We start from the raw sequence: 26,635 nt of genomic DNA on the forward strand, positions 1-26,635 counted from the left end.
AAAAAAAAGATTTAAAATCTGTCTCGTTCCAGGGTTTTATAGAAGTTGTGCTCAACTTTGTACTTGTTTTCACTTGATTTCAACAGAATCATAGGTCTCAGAGGTCTAGCTCTTGTCATTAGAAGAATGTCTGTCATTTCATCTAGATTCTTACACCTATTAAAAGCAAAACTGACAGGCCTCTACTAAGCTGGATTATACATTTCATGCTAAAACCTTTATTTCAAGTCTTACTGCCTATTGTTTCCATTTCAAACTGGAATTTAAATTTGAAGAAATCTTATGTTTACATTTGGAGATCTTTGTCTGGTTAGTGTTCCTTAAAATGAAACTTCAGGTTTTGTCTTCCTGCGAGGTCATCAGACAACTGTAGAATAATGTCTATAATGCTTTGGATAACTGTGTCCAAGCTTAAATGTGATTTTGGCAAATTAGCAGGGACTCAGTAGTAGTTTCTGCGTTGTTGTCTATACTCATTTGTAGTTACGGCAGTCCTACTAGTAATTTTATCTTGTTGATTGACATCACATACACACTTGGACTGTTTTGCTTGTGGTTGTTTAACCCTAGCTGAGAGCCAAACTCCCATCCAGCCACTCTCTTTACTCCCCCTCCTCAAACAGAACATGGGGAGAAAATAGAGTGAAAAGTAACCTGGGTCAAGATAGAGACAGGGACATCACTTATTAATTACTCTCATGGACAAAATAAATAGACTTGACTTGGGGAAGCTTAAATGTATTGCCTATTAAAATAGATTCAGGCAGTGAGAAACAAAGAAAAATATATTGAAACAACACTTCCCCCCACCCCTTTTCTCTGGTTCGACTTCATTCCTGACTCCTCTGCCTCCCCTGCAAGTGGTGCAGGGGACTGGAGAATGAGGGGTTGGGGTCAGTACACAGCGGTCCCCTCTGCCACTCCACCCTTCTCACACTTTTACCCTGAATCGGTGTGGGTTCTTCCCACCAGCTGCAGTCCTTTACAAACTGCTCTAGCATGAGTCCTGTCCATGGGCAGAAGTTCTTCAGGAAAAATCTGCTCCAGCATGTCCCCCCCACAGGCTGCATCTTCCTTCAGGGCTCATCCATCTGCTCCAGCATGGGGTCCTCCCTGGACTGCAGTGTGGGTGTCTGCTGTGACATGGTCTTCCATGGGCTGCAGGGGAATCTCTGCCCTGGTGCCAGAGGCACCTCCTTCCTCTTCTTCACTGACCTTGAGGTTTGTGTGGCTTTTGATATATATTTTTTTCCCCTCACAGTTTTCTCCTCACTCTTCTCTCTGCTGTTCTGCATTTTGCCCTGTTTTGAATAGTTTCCCAGCTTGGCTGAGGGGCTTCACTGTGCTCTGCAGCAGGTCCATTGGAGCTAAATGGAGCCAGCTGTTTCTGGTATGGGCAGCCCCTGACTATTTCCTGCCTTGGAAGTCATCCTGTGCCCTAAAACCTTGCCACTTACACCCAGTTTATACTCTGTGTGAGACAGCTGGCTGCCTTCACAAGTAGTTCACACAGGCCTAGGAATATTGGTGCCCACTTGCTACCCAATTAATGTCTGCTTCATTGGGTTGTCTGGCTCCATGGCTGGGATGATTCCTTATCCCATTGTCTGTGGTTTGCTCTAAGGTCACTGTTAGCTAGAGAGAGTATAGATTTGTGTTTCTGGAAACCAAAGGAAGGAATTTTGGATTTTGGAGCTGGGTCAGGAAGATACTAGTGGCTATGAGGGTTAGTTGTTAGCCTGTTACAGAATAATTATGGCATCAGCTCTTGGATATTGTCATTAAGGATTCTCTGGAGCTAAGTCCATTGCCCATTGCAGAGTCGAGCAGGGCTTGTAGAACCTTTTTAGATAAGATTCACTGCTTCTGGGAAGACTCTACAGGACATTTTACAAAAAACAGACTCTTCAGATTTTTTTTTTTTGATAGTTATACCAGATTATCCAAATATTCTGATGGTACAAAGCTTACAGCATAATTAAAAATCACCAGGAGTGTTTCCTTTGATTTCGTTTTGTGGTTGTTCTGGAATAGCTTTTTGTCTGTTGGAGGTTGTCTATGACCTAATTAGCAAGTTAAATACAAGAGATTTTATTTATATACAAGAGGTCTCCAGTATCATTCAGCTATGTTGATCATAAGACAAATTGTTGTAAAGGATAAAGTCTGCCTACTACTTCCTGTACATTAATCTGCTGTCCTGCATTTGGGGGATGTTGTTTATTATTTAGAAATTTAGTTTAAATCACCGACTTGAAATAAACAACCACCTGTTGATGGACCTCTGAGTTGACCAGAACTTTAATAGTTTTCTAGATCTAGAAAGCATAAGGCTTTTAAAACAAAAAATAAAATCCAGGCTTTATTAAAATAAGTATTAGAATACCTAACTGTTTAAATGTAAAAATCTCAGTGATTCTGTCAAGAAGAATATAAAAAGGTTTATAAACAGCTCCTACCTGTACCACTTCAAGGGAGTTCATGCTTTAGGCTTAGGGTCACCTAGCCTGGTGATTTCCTGAGTTAGTGCTAGTTCTGCAGTATCCCCTATGATTCTTACAAAGTTTCTTTCCCTCACCTTGGAGTTCTGCCTGTCTTTTGCCTGCTGCCTTCAGGGGCATCTCAGTCTCTTTTATGAACTGCAGATTCCTGTATCCTTGCTATCTCTCTCTCTCTCTGTGTCTCTCTCTCTGTTTGGTTTTGGGTTTGGTTTTTTTTGTTTGTTTGTTTGTTTGTTTTGTTTTTTTGTTTGTTTTTTCTCTGAGCATACTCAGCTGTTGCTCAGGTAAAGATCAGGCAAACATGTTCTCCTCTCCCACAGGATCCTTCTTGACCCCGCCTTCTCAAAAGAACAAAAACGCCACAGCTGAAAATGAAAATTAAACAGATGAAGTCTATCATAGTGTAGATTTGCATTTCTCATAAGCTGCTGTCTAACTACAATTTCGGTGGGATAAGAGGGCATCTGGGCAATAATAATTGCTAGCAATCTCACCACATATCAAATACCTTTTTTCTGGCATCAGTACCCATCAGGATAGTGCACTGTGGTCATGGGGTAAGACTTACCTGTAGCAGATGCTTTATTTTACATAAACACTATGTTTTGATAGTCTTTCTCAAACTAATGTTCCAGAGTTTGGACTGGTACCTAACACTTGATTTGGAGTCTGACCTTCTTGGGAAGGGGCTACAGTAGCTGACAGTACAGGATTACTTTGTGTTAGTTTATTTTGTATCATGTATATCTTGTGTGTGTGTACTATGTTTTGTCCTAAGAACAGGGAAGAGCACTACTTGATTGCTCTAGGGCTGCCATGTGGAGAGGCAAACGGCACTCCTTGGAGAGATGAGAGCACAGCACCTTCCATGAAAGCAGTTGAGCGTATACATTGGGAGCTTCTAAAATGCTTACCAAGACCGTGAAGGAGTAGTCCATGAGTGAGCGAGGCAGAATAAGCAGGGAGCAGACTAAAAGACTTGTGAATGTGCTTGCAGTCAAGTGGTGGAGGTGATATAGCCTAAGGGAGGCTCTGTAGTTTGTTGCGACTCAGAAAACCAAAGAAAGCTGCTGAACTGAAAAGCAAATCTGCAGACACAGTGTGGTGAGAGAAATTTGTTCCTTAACCTTTGATTCTTAGCTTTCCCATGCAACAGACGTTGTTTTTCTCTACTGAAAAAAAAAATTCTAATGTAGTATTTTATATTGTGGTAAAACCTGGAATTGGAGATTTGAAAATACCTAATTTAATGTTTTGATATGCTGAAATTGCTGAAGAGGTGTGATAGTTCCACTTTAAGAATCCGATTGACTCATGGACCTGTCATGATTGTCTACTGCCCAAGACAGTGGGATTCCCCCACAGGCAGACTATTCAGTGGAGAATGTAATGTCAACGTTTTTATTTCAGTATTTTTATTTTTAGAAAAGAAAAATAAATAAATTATATTCTGTTCCAGCAAATTGCTGTGGTCATCTATGTGTATCAACACAGATTTTTTGTGGTCTACTGTACCTATATAGTAGCTACAAAATGCAGCTAGCTACTAAATTTGGCACTTGGGTTAGACCCATACAAGCAAAGTGTAATGGTTCCTTCTGCTGACATCATCTGACACTGTACAGAAAGGACTCCAGATGAAAACATGCTGAAACTTCAGAACTCAGGATATAATCCTGAGACTTCAGCGCTAAACTGACAGAGATTTGTTACAGAGAAGATGAGCTTTTGTTGAATTAATTTCCATTTTGCTAAATCTTTTAGATATGTGGAATAGATAGATACAAAAATATATGACTAAGAATGACTTTTTGACTCTTGTGATGTTAGACTTGACAGACGTATTAATGTGAAGTGATTTACAGGCAATTTCAGGTGACAACTTCAGATGGAAAAATGAGTTTTCAGTGATGATGAATATAATGCTGTGAAATTGATTTTATGTGCTTTATTGATAAAATCAAGTGTTGTCTGACAGTAATTGTATATTATCAGTGCTATATGTTAACGTAACATGTAAGTAAGCAGTTTTACATGTAAGCAGAAATTCCACAATGATGTGACTTTGTGCTGTTTCCATTATTGTATGTTACGAAAGTATTAAGCTTTCCTGGAGTCACTTGAACTACTAAAGCACTATCATGATGCATAACTGCTAAAGGAAGAAATATCTTGAAAGCTGTAACTGTGTAATCTTAACATATTAACATATTATCAACACTTCAAGGTGATTGTCTGCTTTTAACTTACCAGTTTGAGAAGGTGCATCATTCTTGAAAGTATATGGCATTTTAAGTAAAAGATATATCCATTAATAAAGTGTATGGATGTGTACAATTAGTACTTGCCTGTGAGTTTATTAGCTTTGTTTCTAAATACAGTCTGTGGTTACACTCTTAAGGTGAGACTTTCAAGACTCAATAGGAAATTTATTTATTAGATTAATGGGATTTGTGTAACTGAATTTCTTACTTGGTTTTCAATATCTCAGTATCAGTGAAAAAGTCTCAGTCCTGCAAACAGTTAAGCATACAAGTAGTTCCCATGAGCACAGCCTCTATAAATGACATCTAGCTACCTTTTTTCTTTCTAGAAAGAAATATAGCATATAAACATTTTATTACTGTCATTCTAAAATGCAAGTAATACTTCTGGCTTGGTTTGGTGATTTATATTAAAAATTCTTCCTGTGTTTTACAGCTGGAATAGATTTTTGCCTGATATATTATGTATATTTTTAACATAAGCAATTATTTTTTATCTGATTTCCAGGATCCCCTGGACCATCCAGTGATCACAGTAGTGGAGCCTCATCACCTCTCTTTGACAGTGGCTTACATTTAAATGGAAACTCAACTAACACTGTAAGCAAATGAATAATAAAAACTTGGTATAAGCTATGCAAGATGTCTTCCTATTCTGAGCTTCAAAATGCTACTGTAGGACTGTAAGACTAGCCTAATTTTTATGTTGTTGTTTGCTTGCTTGCTTGCTTGTTTTGTTTGATTGATTGATTTTTAAGTGCGTATACTGTAAAATTCTGTACTGAAAAAGTAGTCAACATGGACTCTTACTCTGAGGCAACTAGGAAGCTTGTAGGAGTGAGCACAGTAAGATTCAATCATTGTTCAGGCATGAGTTCATGTGAACTTTTTTCATTCTTTGATAACTTGTAGTGTTGTGCTATTGAATTTAGTCCAGCTAGAGATGCTGAAATTTACATGGAATTCAGAAAACAACGTGAAGTTGAATTATTGAAACAAATTTTTGTGATAGGAAAGAAAGGGAGAAAAAGAGAAAGAAATAAAATGGGAAGGCAGACTTGGGGGGGGGGGGGGGAAGGTCAGTCTCTTTAATCCAGAGGATAGCGGTTCTTTCTTCTGTGGTGAACAGCTATGATTGAATTAATTGCAGTAGTGATGGTAGAATTCCTTTCCCCAGGAAAAATACTAGTCACAAAAGCCAGAGATATGATATCTTAGTAGGAGAGAGTGTTGCTCTTTTAAAAATGAAGACTGATGATGTAAATACTAGCCATACAAGGATATGGACCTTCATGCTCAAAACTTGTTCAGCTTTTAATAAATTTCACCTGTAGTCCTTCAGTTGAGTATTAAATTTTATAGAAGTGTCCAATGAATGGAATGAAAGCTTCTCCTCTTGTCTCTTTTTCCTTTTCTTTCCTACTCAGAGATGCCAGTGTCTGCTGCTTACAGTACTTCTCCCAAGCTTTGCACTTTTTTGAGCACTGTCTCTCTAAACTAACCCTTAAATCTTGTTTTTGTGTGATAAAAATATGTATGTTTATAATAATATAAATACATAAAAGATAAATAAATATATAGAAATATGCTTTTCTGTGCTGATACCTGTACCTTAATGTTTGGGATCCAAACAGAGCACAGGTACAGAAGGCTTCATGTTTATTTTTTTTTTAATTGTCAAGATAATTATTACCTTTAATTACCTTGTAGTGTTGTCTTACTAAAGAACCTTGATCAGTTCTCAGGGTGCAGCATTCTGCAATGCCTGTCTACCAGGTGCTCTGCAGACAAAGTCTTTTTCTGCAAAAAGCTTATATTATAAGAAGAGGCCTATGGTCAGATGATTGCCTGTGATTGCATTAGCATGTTTTAGTAAATTAATGACTACTAAGTGCTAGAGTGAGTGTGCCATAATTACTTTCAGTAATCATTATGATTGTACTGTGGGAATTGCACACTTTGAATTCTATGCGTTATAAAAACATAAATAAGTGGCTGGAGTTTTGTAGACGTGTAACAGAGTAATTTAGAGTTAGCTGACAAGGTAGCACGCAGAAGACTGTGCATAATTTTGAAATATATGTGGAAAAACAGAAAGTGAAAAAAGGGGAATACTAAAGTACTAGCTTTCTTTCAAACAGCACTTTATTTTTCTGAAGCTTGATATAGTCACATGACCTATGTATGCACCAGAAACTATGACCTAGAAGTGAAATAAAGCAAAACTATTTACCTTATATCTAGCCTAGTAAAAAGTCATGATCTCCCTCCATAGGAAGCAAAATGAAAAATTGCCAGATTCTTGTGGTGAAATGCAATAGCAAAGTTCTAAGTATTCTGAGAAGGAGTGACTGGCTTTTGAGATGGTCTGCTGGAGGGATGTGGTCAAACTTTTATTAAAGTAAGTTGAGTGTAACTGAGCCATGATCAGATCTTCAAAAGTGGTTATAAATGTGTTTCAACTACCAGCTAGTGAGTGTTTGTACTTTTAAAAAATATATTCGTTTTTACAGTAAAGAAACAGCAGAACTGACATTTCCTATAATGATACTGCCCTGTGAGGCTAGGCTATTTAAAACCGTTTTTCAGTGTCACCTTGGTAAGGAAAATCTGACTCACTTTGAATATTGCATCTTGTAAGTTTGTGTTGCAGTTCTATGTATCTTCCTACCACAGTCAGATCCGTGCCATATTAGACAATGCACCTATATTTATGACTGGAAATGCTGCTTCAAAAAGCACACAATGTAAAAGAAGGACAGGAAGGAAAGGAATTACTATTACGCCAGTTTTACCAAGCTGTCATTCAGCATGTCTGTTAGAGACACTTGAGCTAGCTTGTATTCTATAGAGAGTAGTTTAGCCATGTTAACAACAAGCTGCTTCTGCCTAATATGATTATACCATTTTCAGTTCTGGTGCTAGCTGGCCTCTGCTAGACATATCTTTATATCTGTATCATCTCTGCTGTGAAGCATCTGTTATATGTGATGTGATATCATCTTCAAGATTTATACACATCCTCCCTATCATATCAGAGCAGTTTGCAAGATAGCACTTGAAAAGGGTTCTCTGAAACGCAGAGAAATGAGCTGAAGTGCTCTCTTCACACCTAATTATTTTGTGCTTGGGCACTGTGACAGATGTTATAGAGACTGGTAGTGGCAGATACATTAATCTGTATCTTATAAGTGGTTTGTTAAACACAATGTGAAATTTCAGAGGGGAACATAGAATGTTCCGAGGAGGTGGTCTCTAGTCTAGTGATTGCAGGTTATTTACCTGAAGGAATCTAATGACAAAACAATGGAGAAAAAACTGCAGAGATATTCACCTAGATGTCCAGATATCCCAGATGTCCAGCCTAGCTCTCTGGAGAAATTTGGGAAGGAAAAGAACAAAAGACTGGAAATAAACCAAATTCCTGTTTAAGACACCACTGAATATGGTAGTTACAATGCAAAGGGAGAATGTAGTAGGTTTTCATTTGTTTGAAAATCCAGCTTCCTTGAATTGTCTAAATGTGATGTCCTAGTTAGTAAAGTGAGACCATAGTAAGTCGTTATTTTCTGTGTTCATGTAATTTAAGAATTCTGATTTATTTTCTATAGTGTATTTTTAGTTTAGTTGGTTAAATGAAACTAAACAGGCACTTAGCATTTTCTGAATTGCTTAAAAATATTTTTCCTGGGTTGCTTTATTTCATCTGTTAAATGAAAAAGTCTTTTTTAAAGTCTCTTTTAATTGCTTTAAAATACATTTTCAACTTCAACACCAAGTACAGTTTTTAAAAAAGAAAAAAAATACAGGTGCTCACTCTTGGTGGGACCAGTAGGATGCTAAGTTTTTAATGTTTATGGCAGTCCTTGTTCCAGAGTGAGAAAATCATATGATTCAATCCTAAATGTGTAAAGGCAAAAAGGGAAGAGTATCCAAGAAAGGGGAGGTGGACACACTCTTACTGAGAGTAAAGGTTATTACGATGGATACTTTAGTGGAGTGTGTGACCAGATGATTGAATTGAGATTGAACTGATGCCCTATATCTGAAAGCTTCAATAGTTTTATTTTTTGAATGTTCCTGTAGTGTCTTTTAATGTAGTATAAACACACTATTGATCATTCTTAAGTTTTAATTTATTCTTCATTTTTATTATCCTGTAGCTCACTTTAAAGAACGAAACTTTTGGGATTTCAGATCAATACTTTTGTATTAGAATGGTTTAGCATGTGATACTGATAGACTGCCAATTCTTGATCTGAACATCCATGATTCTCTCACTGAATAGGAAAGCGATGTAACTTCCAATTCACAGTGTATCATTTGTTAATGTATGTCCATAAAATGTATTAATGTAAAAAATACAAAAAAATAGCTCAGAGGTACAGTGCTGGTTACTCTTATGACAGTAATTGTCACGGTACCTTCTGTTTATTTGTTGAAGAGAAACTTGAAATAGATTAATGTATGCTAGCTACATTTAAATATTGCGGACTGCTGCTGTGCTCAGGACTTTTATGAAGTGAGACAAACACACTGCAAATAAGTGTGCTACTTTTGCTCATTTAATAAACTATGAAGTGACTGTTGCCTTTCCACCTACAGGGAAAAATAATCCAAATTTTCTGTTTCTGATTACCCCTCTCAGAAATCATAGCAGTAGAAGCTGGAAAAAGCCTATTAAATACCACCTTCCTACTCCACTACTATCAAATTATTAAGGGAAAGCTTCTGATACTGAGTATTGAAATTGTTTAATTTAGATTTAGCTGTTCAAAAGTGCTATGTTTTCCTACTTCTGAACAGAGTTGATTGGGACTTTTGCTATGACGTTAATGAAGTGCATAAAAGGTATCTTTAAAAGTCTTATCTTTTAGTTGTATTGATCCCCACTGTCACTGCTAATCCTTTCTGTGGACTTATTTCTCTTAGGTTTTAACATCTGATGGATCAGGTTGGTCATTTCTTCTGCACAGAAATTAAATACTTATTTAATTTCCCAGAAAAGTTTAAGTCAAATATGGGTTTAGAATCTACTTTTTTAACTGAGAGCCTCAACAAAAACTAGTAAAAGGAAATATGGCATTGAAAATACAAATTATACTAGCTGCTAAATAAATACTGAACAATATTTGCTGCTTTATGACATCTGATACTATTTGAAAAAATATTCACTTAAAACACTGAAAACTGATCTGGTATTCACACACCTTCAAAGAACGTGGTTTCAATTTGGTGGCTTTAGTTTTTTAAGTGGGGCTGGCCTAAATCCAAGTCTGTTTTAACTGGAAAAGGCAAAGACCAAGAAATGTCAGATAAACGATTATGGCCTTGTTATTTATCTTTCAGAAAACAATGCAGCAGGATTACAATGGAACACACCCAGGTGTCCCGGTGGGTGCCCCCCTGCCCCGATCCTTGCCCTGGGTGTCCCCCACACCCACCCCAGGTGCACCCCCAATTCCCTGTACTGGGCATCCCCCCATCCCATACTGGGTGTCCCAGTGAGGTCCCCAATTGCTATACGGGGTGTCCCAGTGGGTGCATCCCCTACCCCCATACTGGGCATCCTACTGGGTGCCCCCCCATACCAGGTGTCCCGCTGGGTGCCCCCCACCCCTCCCCACCCCAGGTGCATCCCCCTGCCCCCATGGTGGGTGCCCTGGTGGGTGTCCCCCCTTGTCCATGTACTGGGTGACCCGCTGGGTGCCCCCCCATACTGGGTGTCCCAGTGGGTGCCAGGCAGTGGATGGAGCAGTAGCAGGCGCCGCAGGTGACACAGGTGTAGGCGGAGGGGAAGCCAAATAGAAAACAGTAACCTGCTGTTATTTTTTATATTTTTTAACTATACATATTTTTCCAGTACACAGCTCTTTTATGTGAATGCATTGTTTCTTAAGTTCTTATGAATTTGTTCGTCTGAGTTTGCAGCAGCAGCAGCAAAAACATAATAGCTTAGGAGATAAAGCCCATCTGACAGAAATTGGATCATTTTCTTTATTGTTATGCATTTCCTCTTTTATTTTAATTACACTTGTGAGTAAAATATTTTGAGTCCCTTTGCTTGATGGATTATAGTGAGCAATTCATCTGAATAGTCACCAGGAACCTGCTTTAGGGAGAGTTGTATTGCTCTGTAGGTTGCACTGAGTGTATTGAGTACCTTTCATTTGCATGGGTAGAAAAAGGACTTTTGGGAAGTGATGTTATTTATTAATGAATGATGCTCTTCAGTTTGGCCTATGATATTGAGATGTGCAGGAGGAGATCTGTGGAGGAATTAAACTTGCATTTGATTTGTGGACAGAATATTCTTTTTTCTCTTTGTATCTGTTCACGTGCCTATGACTACAAAGGTGCAGAATAGACCATTTCAGGTCAGAGCTAGATTATAAAGAGAAGTTAGAAATTTTAAACTCTGTTGTATAAATAAAGGAAATTATAACCATTTCTTACCTGTTGCCAACATGGTGAGCAGAAAGAACAGCCATCTTTCAAGTGTTTTAGCAGGAAATACCACAAGACATTGATAAGAGGGAAATGCATGTGGTAGCAATTCAAGAGGCTGAAGACTAAATGTGAAGGCAAAGCGTTAGGTGAAAGCAAGCTGCTTTTTTTTTTTTTTTTTTTTAACTAGAAAGATCCATCTACTGTTGGCCCAAGTTAGCATTCAATATCTGTTCCAAATACCAGGCTCTGGTAATAACCAGCATGGAAACAGGTATATAGTGATGACCTGTTTCTAGATTCGATGTCAGCATAGATAAACTCCAGCAATTCACATACATTCTATAAATGGCTTATAGTGAAAAATGTTAGTAAAACTGAGGCGAGTTCTCTCACTAAGTTGCATCCAGTGTCACTCCACAAGTTTCTGCAACAAATTGACGTACATGGAGCTCCTAGTTTAGTGATATAAGCAAGGCAAGCCTCAGATTTATCTTCGGGAGTGTGCAGACTGTGTGGAGTTCAAAGAATTTCCCTAACCTTGAGCTAATTTTTCTGAGCAAGGGCAGCATGTCCCATTTGGGGATGTGAAAGGCAGCCAAAAGCTGTCTGTAACAGCTGACATTTGGGTACACTTGCATTTATAGTGTAACACAATCATGATCTCAACGTTGTATTTTGTTCTATTCTTTTTCTTAAGTACCTTTAATGTTGGGTTTTGATTTCTGACTGTTGTTATAGTTTGAGGAGTCATAATTAGTTCCTGCTTTCTGTGCTGAGATTTAATATAAACTACTCTGGCCCCTGTTCCCTACCCCCAAAGGAAGAATATATCTGGAAAGATGTTGCAGGCAAGGTTGTTGAGGTGACTCAGGAACCAATTACATACTAGCCCGAGGGAAAGAAATTAAAGAAAGAGGTGCAAGATTCTGTCAAATAGTCCATATGTATTCTCTAAAAATATCTTACTCAGGCTTGTACCTTATTGGTTCATTAAAAAAATAATAATGTAATAGCACCTAGCAGCACAGCTGTAATGAAATATTCATTAATATTTCTATTGTAAATCACTTCTAGAGAAACTTACATAACTGAAAGGTTTATAATTTTTTCCTCACTTGTAGAATAGTAATCCCATTGATTTAAATGTATAGTTACTGCAATGAATAAGGCACTGTAAGTCCCTAACATGTACTGCTATACAGACTCTCCATGTAAACACCACATATAGGTAGATGCTCAGTGTCTGCAAAACCATCTATTAATTAAAGAGCATTAAATGTCTTCAAGGGCAGTCATTAAATTTCCAAAGCATGCATGTGATGCACCATTAGAATTAAAACAGTGTTTCTTTTCTGTGATAGAAAGGGAGGGGTAGTATCCTTGTTTCACATGCTTTTTCACCTTCCTCCATTTAATTAAACAACCTCTTGTCAATTAAAATAATGTAGAATAGAGCTGTATAATTAAAAGTTGCTGCTTTCACTGAATTTTAAAGACATCAAATTACTTGTCCAAATTGTTACTTTGTCTGGAAGAGCTTGTTTCCTCTATCCTTATTGCCTTTATCTATTAAATGATTTGGTGATGCATACTTTACCAGATAATTGCTGTCTTTTTAAAGCCATCACAGAATCATGCACCTGCATCTAAGAATTCCATTAAAAATAAATAAACACGGATCCTCTCCTGAATTGATGCTGAATCAAAGGAATGCACAGGTGTTTTGATACTGTCATTTAATCCCTCTGAGTTCTGAGACAAGTCGAACACTCTAATTGACTCCTATTTACAGTAGAGATCTCAATAATGTGTTTCTTTAGCTCGGCACCACAAGAGTTTCACTCATGTCTCTACTCCCAGCTGAACACTTGTTAATTGTGTTCAATGATTAAAGTAAGTTAATCTAAGAGTCTTTTACTGCTAAATGTAGTGGTCTTGTTTTCTTCTCCAACCAGTCTATAGCCTCTGTTTCCTGTCTGCCCCTGAAATAAGTGTTAGCAAATGCTCAGCCATACATTGATCAGATCAATTAATTGATCCACTGAAACTATTCCTACATATATATAAAGATATATATATATAAGGTATGCACAAACAATATATACATGTACTTCAGTCACAGACCTGACTGAAAACTATAGAGCTCATCCAATCCATTGTCCACTGTGAGTTGAATGGTTGCTGGTGCCGTTGCAAGAAATTACATAACTCTGTCTTCCTCCAGAATAACTGTAAGACAAATCTGCCTACTTTGAAAAATGTATTATACTGAGGGCTTTCTTTTGAGTATGCTGTAATATATTTAGTAATGGAGTTTTCACAAGATGCACTCCAGTTTGCACCAGAAAGATGCAAGAAAGTTAATATTTACCAATTTAAATTTACCAAATTCCATTAAAACTTTATTGTCCAATGCTTTCAGTTATAGCTTAAGGAAATGAAGCTATCCAAGCCATTTTTTAGCATTTCAAAGTTTAAGGACCATGTGGATCACGTTCTTAGTCATATGATTTAGTTTCAGGTAGGTCCTGCAAGGAACAGGGATTTGGACTTGATGATCCTTATGGGTCCTTCCAACTTGAGATACTGTATGATTCTATCGTTTCAGCCTCAGAGGTTTTTTTACTAGGAAAATATTTCAGTATATAAATATCAAATATATTAATGCTGCTAGCATTTTCACATACATATTTTATAAAAAAATACTTTATATTCTTCTCAGAAATTCTCATCAATGTTCGCTAAAGCAGACAGAAAAAATACCTCGAGAGATAAATAACAGCATCATCGTAATCACCTCTTTTTGACCCAGTGTCAATAAAGACAGTAATCTAGAATTAGTTATTCCTCTTACATATATAGACATGTGCTTGGTAGAAATACCAGTTTACCGAACAAGCTCAAGACTTTAACGATACACTTTAATAAATCCTCTAAAGCAAAAAAAAAAAAAAAAGAAAAATTGCAAATGATCAGTAAAAGATTGTATTTTTTCCTAATGGGTATCACACTTGATTCTTATTTCATAGACTTGTAGAATCATAGAATCATTTAGGTTGAAAAACACCCTTAAGATTGTCGGAGCCCAACTTCATGTTAACATCACACTGCTAAGTTCACCACTAAACTATGTCCCTAGGTGCTACCTCTACCCATCTTTTAAATACCTCCAGGGATGGTGAATCAATCACTTCCCTGGGCAGCCTGTTCCAATGCTTGACCACCCTTTCAGGGAAGACATTTTTCCTATGTCCAATCTAAACCTCCCCTGGTGTAACTTGAGGCCATTTTCTCTGATTCTGTCACTTGTTACTTGTGAGAAGAGACCGATACCCACCTTCTACAAGCTTCTTTCAGGTAGTTGTAGTGAGCGGTAATGTCTCCCCTGAGCCTCCTTTTCTCCAAGCTAAACAATCCCAGTTCCCACAACTGCTTCCCATAAGACCTGTTCTCTAGACCTTTCACCAACGTCATTGCCCTTCTCTGGATGTACTCCATCGCATCTATGTCTGTCTTTCAGTGAGGGACCCAAAGCTGAACACAGGATTTGAGATGCAGCCTCACTATGGCTGAGTACAGGGGCCAAACACTGCCCTAGTCTTGCTGGTCACACAGTTTCAGATACAAGCCAGGATGCTGTTGGCCTTCTTGGTCACCTGTGCACATGTGGGCTCATGTTCAGCTGGATGTCAACCAGCACCCCCAGGCCCTTTCCCACCAGGCACTTTCCCGCCGCTCTTCCCCAAGCCTGTAGCATTGCCTGGGGTTGTTGTGACCCAAGGGCAGGACCTGGCATTGAGCCATGTTGAACCTCATACAACTGGCCTTGGCCCATCACTCCAGCCTGTCCAGACCCCCCTTCAGAGCCTTCCTTCCCTCAAGCAGATCAACACTCTCCCCCAGCTTGGTGTCACCTTCAGAGTAACTGAGGGTGCACTTGATCCCCTCGTCCAGATCATTGATAAAAAATTTAGAGAGGACTGGCCCCAATACTGAGCCCTGGGGAACACCACTTGCGCGCGGCCTCCGACTGGATGTAACTCCATTCACCACCACTCTTTGGTCTCAGCCATCCAGCCAGTTTTTACCCAGCAAACAGTACATGCATCCAAGCCATAAGCAGCCAGTGTCTGTAGGAAAATGCTTTGGGAAGCAGTGTCACAGGCTTTACTAAAATCTAGGTAGACAACATCCTAAGCCTTTCCCTCGACCACTAAGTGGGTCAGATTGTCATAGAAGGAGATCATGTCAGTCAAGCAGGACCTGCCTTTCATGAACCCATGCTGGCTAGGCCTGATCCCCTGATTGTCCTGTACATGCCACATGAACTCAAGATGGTCTCCTCCATAACATTCCCCGGCACAAGGTCAGACTGACAGGCCTTTAGTTCCCCAAGATCCTCTTTCTGGAAAACATGATGGGTGTCATATTTTCAAACCTTTTATTTCCTTTTAGATTGTTTTACCTTTCAATGTAATGAAAATAACAATTAAATATATTAATTCATATTTGCTGCCAGGGAGGTGGTAGAATCACCATCCCTGGAGGTGTTTAAAAAAATGTGTAGATGCAATGCTTAGGGACATGGTTTAGTGATAGACCTGGCAGTACTTGGTTAGCGGTTGGTGCTGATGATCTCAAAGGTCTTTTCCAACATAAATGATTCTGCTCCTATGATATAAATGAAAATTAATTCATTGAAATTTAAGTTTGTATCTTACCAGTCTTTTGCAACCCTCAGACATGGAATTTGCCAAAAAAATGCAAAAATTAAGGACTTTTGATAGAAGATCAAGTAAGAACACAAGTCTTTTGTGAAATCATTTACACTGGTTACATTTACAGGTAAAAGCTGAGATATTCATATGAAGTTCTCCTGTCTTCTCTTTATTTCTCAATGCTGGTGACAAAAACAAGGAATCGTGGTAGCAGAGAAGAAAAGTAGCTTGTTTGAAGGGAAGAAATTGTTATTGCTAATTAATTTAGTCTCCTAAGAATAAACTGTGCCAATTATTGTTGCCTCTTTGCTTAATTGTAGTGCAAGAACGTTTGTGATAGATACATTGCCACTCCAGATATAGTCCTTCATGTGCAACCACTATGAAGACTTTGCAAGAATTGCCTTTCTGAAAACCAGATAGTATTTGTTATATGAGATTAAAGGTATATTTGCAATCAAGCTTAATCGTGCTGAGTAATACGGCCCTGAGTATTTCTGACTCCAAAAGTGAATTAACCCAGCTTCAACCTGCCTGAAGCCTATGTTTAACAAAAGAGCAGTATGTCAACCTACAATATCACTGTGGCTGCTTTCAAGGTGCGGCCCTTACAGAAATTGCAAATTAAATTACCAGGAAGGATTCAGAAACACTTCCTTCTGAAGACATTTTTCTTACAGATATTTAGAATCTATGACAGGTTTTTTTTAAAAAAAAGTAAGGAAAAATAGCAGTTTTCCAAGCTCTGCAAATTCTGTCACCAAAAGATGAAAAATTGACAGTCCCAGCCAGCTGTGATCTTTTGTCTTCCTTCGTATGTTATTAGTGGAAATTTAATTATAGAGACATGTCTGATTAGGTCTCCCACTTAGTGGAGTACTTTCTGGACTCATTCTGCTTCTGGGGAGACTTCCTGGTTACCCCATAATGAGTTATATAGCTGTTCAAAAACGCAACAAAGCACTTGCCTGCATTGTCCTTCATAGGTCAATGATTGCTAATGGGATACCGAATCAGACCCTCCTCTAGGTCAATAGTACACAGCTGTCCCAGGTGGGCAGTGATTATGTGTCATTACAACCGGATTCTTGTTCAGTGTTGTGTCAAAAATGAGATTTTTGTGTTCAATCCATTTCTTAATGGACAGGTGTTACAAACAAATTGGCATTAATTGGCAACATTGCTGGCAGTTTGAGTAGAAAGCCAAAGGTGTGAAATGAACCAGAGGATAAAAACTACAATTGCAGAGATCTCTAAACAGCCACATTTTTTAGTGCTTTTGTGAAACAGTGTGAAGAGTTTTCAACACGAGCAGCAGCAGCAGCAGCTGTTTAGTAGACAGAAGTCTTGAAGGTCAGCCAGCTCAGTACCCTGTCAGACCAAAGGATCATCTAGCCAAATAACCTGTTCCCAGCAGATGTCCTCAAGAGAATACAAAACCAGAGGAAATATGTACAGTTATTTATAGGGTACATTTCCTGCACCTCCAATGATTTCTGGCATAGCAGCTTCCTGAGTCACTGTTTGTTATATAGAGAAATACATTCTTTCGTTGTTTTTATTCTGCTGTCTTTTACTCCTAATCAATATCCCTGCTTCTTATATGAAAAAGGCAAGTGAACCACTGTTGCCTAATCCCTTTGTCTGTTGCTTACTGGTTTACATACCTTTGTCATAAATTCCCTCAGCTGCTTCTTTTCCAGACTAATGAATCTTTGTTTACTTAATTGTTATTTGCATAAAAAGGATTACTTTCCTTCCAACTTCTGCTTTTCCCACAACAGCAAGATCTTGGTTTTGAGTGTTGGTCGCCTGTTCATATTGCATTACAGTATGGAGGAAGTTAATATTGTCTTTCCTGATGTGCGTTACTATGCATTTATCTATTTTTAGCAGTCCTTTTGTCTCTCAGTCATTCAGTATCATGAGCTTCTTCTGCAGCTGGTTACAGTTTGGTTTTCTTTTTGTTGTTCTTCATTACTTGTGCATAGTAAACTTGGTCAGTGTGGTGTTCAGCACCTTGTCCAGGTCTTTAATGAGTATACTGAGCAGCGTGTGTAACTGTGCGAGTCCACTGACAGTGCCCCTCCACAGGGAAAACTGGTTCTTAACTGCTGTGTTTTGTTTGCTGTATTTTAGCTAATTATTAATTTGTGTGAGCATTTGCCTTCTTTCACAGCAAATTAGTTAAGAACCTTTTGTGAGGGACAAAAGGGGTTTGGAAACCCAAGTACACCTTAGCAATTGCTTCTCTCATATTAATTAACAGTTTTGGACAGCTGTAAAAGATTTGAAGCATGACTTCTGTTTGCAAAAGTTTTATTGACTTGCTTCTTCCCCAGTTTGTTTTTATCCATGTGTTTTGAAGGGGATATGTCAAAGGATCTGTCTCAGATTAAGTGTTAATAGATTATAGGCAAAGTGAACAAAATGAGCTGCTGGTCCTACAATAGTATTTTGTTTCTATGCAGTGGTCTTACGGCCATATGTATGCCCTCTTTTGCCTTTAAGAAGATAGAGAGTGGTCAATCCAACCTTATGCTCTAGCATAAACTGGCTAGTAGAATATGGCTTAGTAAGAAACAGACGTTTGAAACTTGGACCAGTTTGACCCCTTTGTATCCTTTCACTGCTCTTGGTCATTAAAATTCAAATGCAGTAGGGTTTTTGCAGATATAAGTAGTCCAGAACTCTGTGTGTGTGTGTGTGTGTGTGGTGTGTGTCAGGATTTACTGTTTCTACTGCTTTTCAAATATCAAAACTTTGATACTGTTTGGAGAAGTCACATTTTCTTCAGGAGTTTACATCAGTTGTAAATAGTTTAGCATTTTGGTAGAAATATTTCTGTACTGTAGTAACAGAACTTTGGGGTTAATAGATTCCATTTTTTCCCCTTCAATTCATGAATCTGAGGAATAGCTGTGATGTAGGTTTTCTAAAATCCTGATCTTTACTTACATGAAGGTATCTTTTTCTTTACATTAGTATCCTATTAAAGCATTTAATGAAGTGTAAGGGACCAAATGGAAACATCAAATTGCAAGAGTGACCCACTCAATTTTTTTGCTGTCAAATGCTCTTAAATTGCCTAGAATATTGCAGAATATTGTTCAGCAGCCTGATAAAAGTACAGCTAATAGTTCACAAGAAGAAGATACATTTTTATTTAAATGGTCTGGATGTTTTCTGTATCTTGAAAGTTTAGAAGATGGGAACAATAGGTAAAAGTGCTACAGGAAGTTTTATATTATTTTATTTTCTGATTCTTTTATTTAAATTCAGTGATCATATTCAGGCATTTATGTTTGACTGTAATAAGCTACCTTCTGCTTTATTCTTAGACATTTCAGTTTGCAGACAGGCACGGTTAGATTATGTTGATAATTTTCAACTCCAGATTGCCTATGGTTCTGTCAATTATTTTAATTTGCACAGAATTCTAAAATATGCATCAGATTCTTCACTATGATACTATTAAATTCATACTAAGCTTTGGAGACACCTTAGCCTTCTGTGGCTAATTCTATGAAATAGAGTTAGTCTATGGACTTCATTATGAAATATTCATATGGCAACAACACCAGGAGACCTCAATCAAATGAAAGCTGGATTGTTCCAGGGACTGCAAATACTCTAAATGAAATTCCTTTCCCCACAGAGACTGCAGTCTAAAAAGATTCTTTAGTGTTACCAACTCTTGGCAATTTCATTACAAATTTTTCATTTGCTAGAAAAGTGTCCCTCAATCACTAACTCTCAGTTGCCCTGTTAGAATATGAAACTCACTATTTTGATTTATTTAAACAAGTAAATAGAAAGATCAGCCCTTGCTGACTGTAAGAAGGAGGTTGGGGGGGGGGGTGGGGAATATTAATCCTAAATCCTTATGAGCAAGAAAAAGAAATAGAACAATTCCCAGAATGCTCTTTATTTTGAGTAAATATTATGGCTTACAAACACCTGGGCATACAGAGCTGAAGTTGGGTCATTCTGATTTATTTGCTTTTGCAAGTACTACTTGGTGCATATTTACAGCTTGTATAAAAATAACCAACTTTCAACTCCGTTATGTACCACAAAGTTCTCTGTACAATGTGGGACAAATAATTTTGGTTTGAAGACAATCACAAATGTATGACTTTGACCTAAATATCTATGCCTGTGAATCCTCAGCTGCCTCTCTGTAAGTAGTATTGCTAGAGAAGAGTGAAATGCTCAGCTGTCATGGTAGTGCAGAGATATAAATACCAATAAGAACTTTTCAATTTATCATTTTTATGCATTCTTTAAGAAACTCCTAGCTCATTCTATTGTTTATTTAATAAGTATTTTTAAAGCTCATAATCATGCTCATAAATTTCAATTCCTATACTGAACAGTAGTTTCCAGCATTTTCTGATCTGTTTCTAATTTAATTGAGTTTTGCCTATAATCACTGTTTTGAAGTTATTTAGAAATAAAACCAGTTACCATCTTTTTTTGACAATTTGGGCATACTTCTGTACTTCCAGTCACTGATACAATGATGTAAACTTCTGGATATTGTTTCACAAGGAACAAACTGCATATTCTGCAATTGTATATCTACTAAGATGTACACCTCTCTGCAGTTTCTTGAATGTTTTAGTGCTAGTGGTTCTGTGACAACTTTCAAAATTTCATAAATATTTTCTTCTTAGCATGTTTCATTCTTGGTGCTTTCATGCGCTTCATGTGCTCTTTTGTTGCAATACGTAAGATGTTACTTATATGAGCAGGCTGAACAGTCTGCATATAAGCTCTAGGTTAGGTTTAAGTAGACCCTTTTGTCAATTGCTATATATCCGGGCTAATTCCTCTAACTTGATTTTCATTTGCACACATTTGATGTAAGATAATTTTCTTTTGTATGCCATAGTTACATGAAATGAGTAGCTTGTACATTTTTATTTTTTCATTACTCGGGGATCTGGACGTCCTTTACAGCTTAGCTTGTTTCAAAAATCTTACCCTTCTAGTAGCAGCATTTGAAGGAAAACTTCAAGGATCAAATTTCAAAATGAATCAGTCTGAATATGGATAGGAATAACACTGACATCAGAATTTTAAATCTACTATTAAATAACATTATGAATAAAATTCACAATGCACAAATAAGAAACCACTGTTCTCTAATGTAGTCCTTATATTAGTGTATTATTTGTGTCTTTTTCTCTGATTGTTTGAGGCATATAGAAGAGTTACAGACACCAAATTAATATAAAAAAAATATTTAATGTTGCATTTAGATAAAATTCAGGACATTTATGACTGAAAATTATTTCCTTTCTGTTGTCAGTTATAAATATTAACAAAAATATAAATATTTGTAATGTTAATACTGAAATTAAGTCACAAACCTAATATCAAGATAGGTAGCTTTCTACATGAATGCTTCTTTTTATTTGTTTACTAAAACTTGAGTTTCTTGAATAGTTTTATTGCTATGATTATTCATTTCTGGGACAAGCAGAGCCAGAGATGCATATTCATGTTTTTTTCTCTATGTTGTTTGATAAACTGTACTTACTGATTCTCATTTATTCTGCACAGGCTCCATCATCACCTTCTTCACCCATAGCTAATGAACCAAAATATGAGAAGCGCTGGCTAGACACCTTATCAGTTCCTCTGTCAATGGCTCGAATCTCGAGGTACAAAGCTGGAACAGATAAATTAAGGTTTGTAATTTAAAAGGGGAAGGACTTTTAGCTAGCTGTACCTAATATTACGCTTTGGACTTTATAAGAATTCTTCGACTGGAGATATGAAAGTCTTCTTATTAAAAACTATGCGGTCCATCTTCTCTTGAGATCAATGGCATGCATGGTGATTACCAAAGGTAAAGTAAAAAAGGACAATAAATATAGCTCCTTTCTGTAATCTTTTGTATCTTGGGAATTTGTTAGTATCAGCAACTAGAACAGAAGTTAAGCTGGGTGTTACTTGAATTAATTTTTAAGGTATTACATTTCATTCCGTATCCCTAATAGAATAGTTACGTATTCCCAAATTCTAATGTTGTCAATTAACTTTCCTTTTTCTTTACAAATGATAACATAGTGTACAATCATCATGACTATGCTAATATCATTGTCATATAGAAACTCATATTGACAAGAGATTTTGGCAAAGCGTGTGGTACAAAATATTGTATTTTTGATTGTAAAATCTTTATCCATCTCAGACACCTAAGTAATGGTTTATAAAGTAGCCATGGAATAGGATGTCAGAGGTGATTTTCCTGTACTTCAGGGAAGATGAAAGGAGAAGTGAAGTTTAATAAAGCTTCAATAAATAACGTACTTGAAAAAAGTTTAACATGTCACAGCATGCATCAGCTTTCTTCTGCAAACCATTCTATGTGGTAGAGCTGCCTCAAATTTTCCAGTACTTGTGGTCCAAGTAGTCCACAGTTCTCCACATGTATGAGAACAGGACTTCATTCACTGTTGGTGTTTTCCATTTTCTTTATTGCATTTTCTTTGCCCTATATTTATTTACTTCTAATTCTTGTTAATGAAAGAATTGGAATCTCTCTTGAACAGTCAACTATAAAGGTCACTTGCTCCCAGGATGTACCAGAAATTCATGTGTATACCTTTCTTGATCTACACCAGATTTATTACCTGTTTTCTGAAAATGACCTGAAAAACATTTTATTTTTCTAGTAGGACAGTTATGCTGCTTAAACTTACAACAATTGGTCTCCTAAATGACTGAACAACTCCTCTCCCAGGCTTTGTTAAAGCATCACAGGTGTCCAGAAAGGTTTTAGGTTCTTCCAAAGTCTTTAAACTCTTAATTCCATTTATTTAGTCTCTCATCACTTCCTCCACCACTTCCTTCCTGCTTCAGCTGACCAGTTCATGTGGTCCAACCCTTCCCAATCTATCACAGGCCTCCAACCATTCAAGGCTTAGAAGTTCTCTTGTGAATTAAGTGAACAAATCTGTGTGCACATTTAGTCATCAACTCATCAGCAACTTATCATCAATGTTCTTAAATTTAAAAATGGAAGAAAATAGAACATTTAGGCCTCTGAGTTCAGTTATCACCGTGATAGTTTGAAGCAGTTTCACTCCTGTTCTGTGCACTGTAGACATTAGATGGAGCAATCCAAAGGGATTCCAGTTCCCAAAACAGTAGCATGTGCATTTTGAGACTTCTTTGAAGTAAACCACCTTCTGATGTTGTACTGGGTCTGGCTGAGATGGAGTTAATTTTCTTCATAGCAGCCCATATAGTGCTGTGTTTTGGTTTGTGACTAGAATAATATTAATAACACACCATCATGGCTTTCCTTTTTCCTACTCTGCTTCTACTCAAGGAGTAGGCCAGGGGCGGGTGAGAAGTTAGGAGGGGGCATAACCTGGGCCACTGACCTGAACTGACCAAAGGGATATTCCATGCCATGTAACATCGTGCTCAGCAATAAAAAATGAGAAGAGAGTGTTTGGGGGGGGCTATCCATTACTTGGAGACTGACTCGGAATCATTCTACTTACAAGAGAAGGTGAGTGGTTGCCTTTGCATCACTTGTTTTGTTGTGGGTTGGTGTGTTGGATTTCTACCTCTTCCCTTTGCCTATTAAACTATCTTTATTTCAACCCATGAGTTTTCTTCTTCTTTCTGCTGGACAGGGGTTGGGGAGTGAGTGGAAGTGTGGATGCTTAGCTGCCAGCCCAGAATCAACCCATCACAGATCTATTTTTCTTGTAAGGATTGAGGAGCTTAGTGCTTTCATTTTCAATATTAGACAGATATATTCTCCTGTGATGCATGGCATTCCCACATATATATATATATATAGTATATACAGCACTCCTTTATTACTGGTGGTTTTGGTTGGTTTGTGTTTTGTTGTTTGTTTGTTGTTTTTTTTTCTCCTTTCTGTTGTAACACTCTAAAGGAAGATGAAAGCATTCCATTAAAGCCTATCACTACCCCATGATACTGTAGTTCTACTACATGCTCCTTGCTTATTTTAGTAAACCAACAAGAACATCTATATGAGCATTAGAGGAATGCCACCTTGAGATTAACCGCAGATGAGGTGTTTTCCATGTTCTTGCTAAAGGTGTTTATTTTTGCCTGAGGGATACCAGACTGCTCTTATCCTATTCTCTCCTTTTCTGAAATACATGTACATATTTTTACTACTATCCCACTTGTATCCTTTCTTTTAAATTTCCCCATGTTCATATAAGCATAAACTCCAACATTTGTCTTCAGTAATTGCTCTCTGAAATCATGCATCTGCTTTGCATGAAATAAAACGTACAAGCAATTCCAAGTATAAATGGTACCATCAGTCTAGATAACAATCCTCCTTTTCAACCGTATCAACACATCTCCACTCCCTTTCACATTTCAGCCATCAGTCTAAAGTAATTTGAATATGTTCATGAGAATTCCTCTAAATATATCATGGATTCTTCTGACAAATTTGCTAATTTTGCCATTCTCAGAAGATTTACTTGGAGCCTATTTGCATACCTTGTTATACAGCATGCCTGATTTTTCAGAATTAAATGAGTCCGTAAGTCTGTATGTCATCCTTGTAACTTTTTTTCTGCCTTATGTTCGTCATAACATTGTTTTGTTGTAATGCTTCATTATATTTTATCTTTCAAGTTACCTCCATTGGCCCTGAGAAGGTGCACTGGCACAAGAGCAGACAGATTATTTTTTTAAGTGTATAGTATTGAAGTATTGCATCTTCTGTAGTGCCACATGTACAGCTGTGTGCCTTCTCTTCAGCTAGATGGGCTATATGAAAAGTCTTTTCCTCTACTTCCTGCCTGAATTAGATTTGGAGAGGTCTATATCATTCTTTCCATCAAAATTATCTATATCCCTTTGGCTTTTGACATTGTCTTGTAACTATGCAAAATTTTATGGCTTGTGAAAGGATGCTGAAGCCTGTATTATTTTGCTGTCGATCCACTTACAAGTAATGCACACTATGCTTTCTTCAATCCTTCTTTTCCCTGACGGAAAACCATCTTTTTTCACCTGTGAAATTCTTGCAGTTGGCTACAGCAGACTTAGCATACTTCTGTTACTAAAATCAATCACAGAGTGATTTCTTTAATATATAGTATTGTATATTCTATATATAGTATCTGTAAGTCCAACTACTCGTGCTGTTCTGATGTGGTAAGCTGCTGTCAGCCAGTCTGGATGGCCCCTCTGACCTCATTCACTTTCCTTCTCCTTCATGTTCAAGATTGTTTCATGTTTTCAGCAGTCTTTTTCTGGGACTGTAAATAAGTTCCAACTTTCAGATAACCTTAGGAACAAGAAAAAGATTGTCATAAGGCTAAACAGATTCTTATACGTTACTGAAGGTCATGTTTTTGTTGGCTGTATTTAAAAAGGATAAATAGAGAGTATGACAATGTCAGCATCTTGTTTAATATTTTTTACCATTTTTCAATTAGGAGCATGTTACATAGCTAGAGTTGTCTGTCAGACTGTAGTATACTTTTAGTGTGGGTTAGATCAAATCTAATCTAATCAAGTTAGGCTATATTATTTCCTTTGTGGTCCAGCTATGCAGTTTAAATTCCTCTGTACTTCATTTGAGTTTTCTAGTAACTTTGGCAAAAAATGGCAAACCTTTAGCTCTTGTGTCATGAGATGGCCAAGAACACCTGTATCTCTTTGATTGTTATTCTTTTTTCATTATAAGAGAAAGAAGTTACCCTTGACTTTTCCTTTCACTTGGATTTTCATTTTATTTTTCCAGAAAGTCTGAAGACTGGTGACTTAATGACACAAGAGTCTATTTTCATATATTTCAGATTCTGTCAGCACCGTATATGAAACAAGAGAGTATGGAGTAGATTTTTTTCCTTCATTATACATAAAGAGGGGTGAATGAAAATACTGCAGATGGGACTGTGGAGTATGTTTGTCTGTATCACAAAATGAAATCACAGAATCACAGAATGGTCAGGGTTGGAAGGAACTTCTGGAGACCATCTAGCCCAACCCCCTGCTAAAGTAGGTTCACCCACAGCAGGTTGCACAGGATCACGTCCAGGCAGGTTTTGAATGTGTGCAGAGAAGGAGACTCCACAGCCTCTTGGCAGCCTGTTCCAGGGCTCTGGCACCCTCAAAGGAAAGAAGTTCATCCTCATATTCAGGTGGAGCTTCTTGTGTTGCAGTTTCTGCCTGTCACGCCTTGTCCTGTCACTGGGCACCACTGAAAAGAGCCCGGCCCCTTGACACCTGCTCTTAAGGTATCTGTAGGCATTGGTAAGATCTGCTCTCCATCTCCAGACTAAACAGGCCCAGCTCTCTCAGCCTTCCCTCACAAGGGAGATGCTCCAGTCCCCTCATCATCCTTGCAGCCCTCCGCTGGGCCCTCTCCAGTAATTCCCAGTCTCTCTAGAACTGGGGAGCCCAGCACTGGACACAGCACCCCAGATGCGGCCTCACCAGGGCAGAGCAGAGGGGCAGGATCACCTCCCTCCACCTGCTGGCCATGATCCTCCTGATGCACCCCAGGGTCCCACTGGCCTTCTTGGCCACCAGGGCACACTGCTGGCCCATGGGCACCTCGCTGCCCACCAGAGCTCCCAGGCCCTTCCCCGCAGAGCTGCCTCCCAGCAGGCCAGCCCCAGCCTGTACTGGTGCGGGGGGTTATTCCTGCCCAGGGGCAGGACCCTCCACT

The 26,635-nt window shown here is 38.0% G+C and overlaps 1 protein-coding gene across 1 annotated transcript in view; it reads left to right on the forward strand.

The window, feature by feature from the left end:
• SNTG2 (syntrophin gamma 2) overlaps positions 1–26,635 on the forward strand; it is a gene marked incomplete at both ends in the record, with an annotated part of 175,522 nt that overhangs the window by 70,657 nt on the left and 78,230 nt on the right. The window contains 2 exons of the mRNA XM_080389202.1: positions 5,274–5,365; positions 21,505–21,632. Of these exons, the coding sequence (XP_080245328.1) occupies positions 5,274–5,365; positions 21,505–21,632 (220 nt within the window). The remainder of the gene's footprint in view (positions 1–5,273; positions 5,366–21,504; positions 21,633–26,635) is intronic.

This window comes from Falco punctatus (assembly GCF_963210335.1).
Source record: "Falco punctatus genome assembly, chromosome: 5".
Lineage (NCBI taxonomy): Eukaryota > Metazoa > Chordata > Aves > Falconiformes > Falconidae > Falco > Falco punctatus.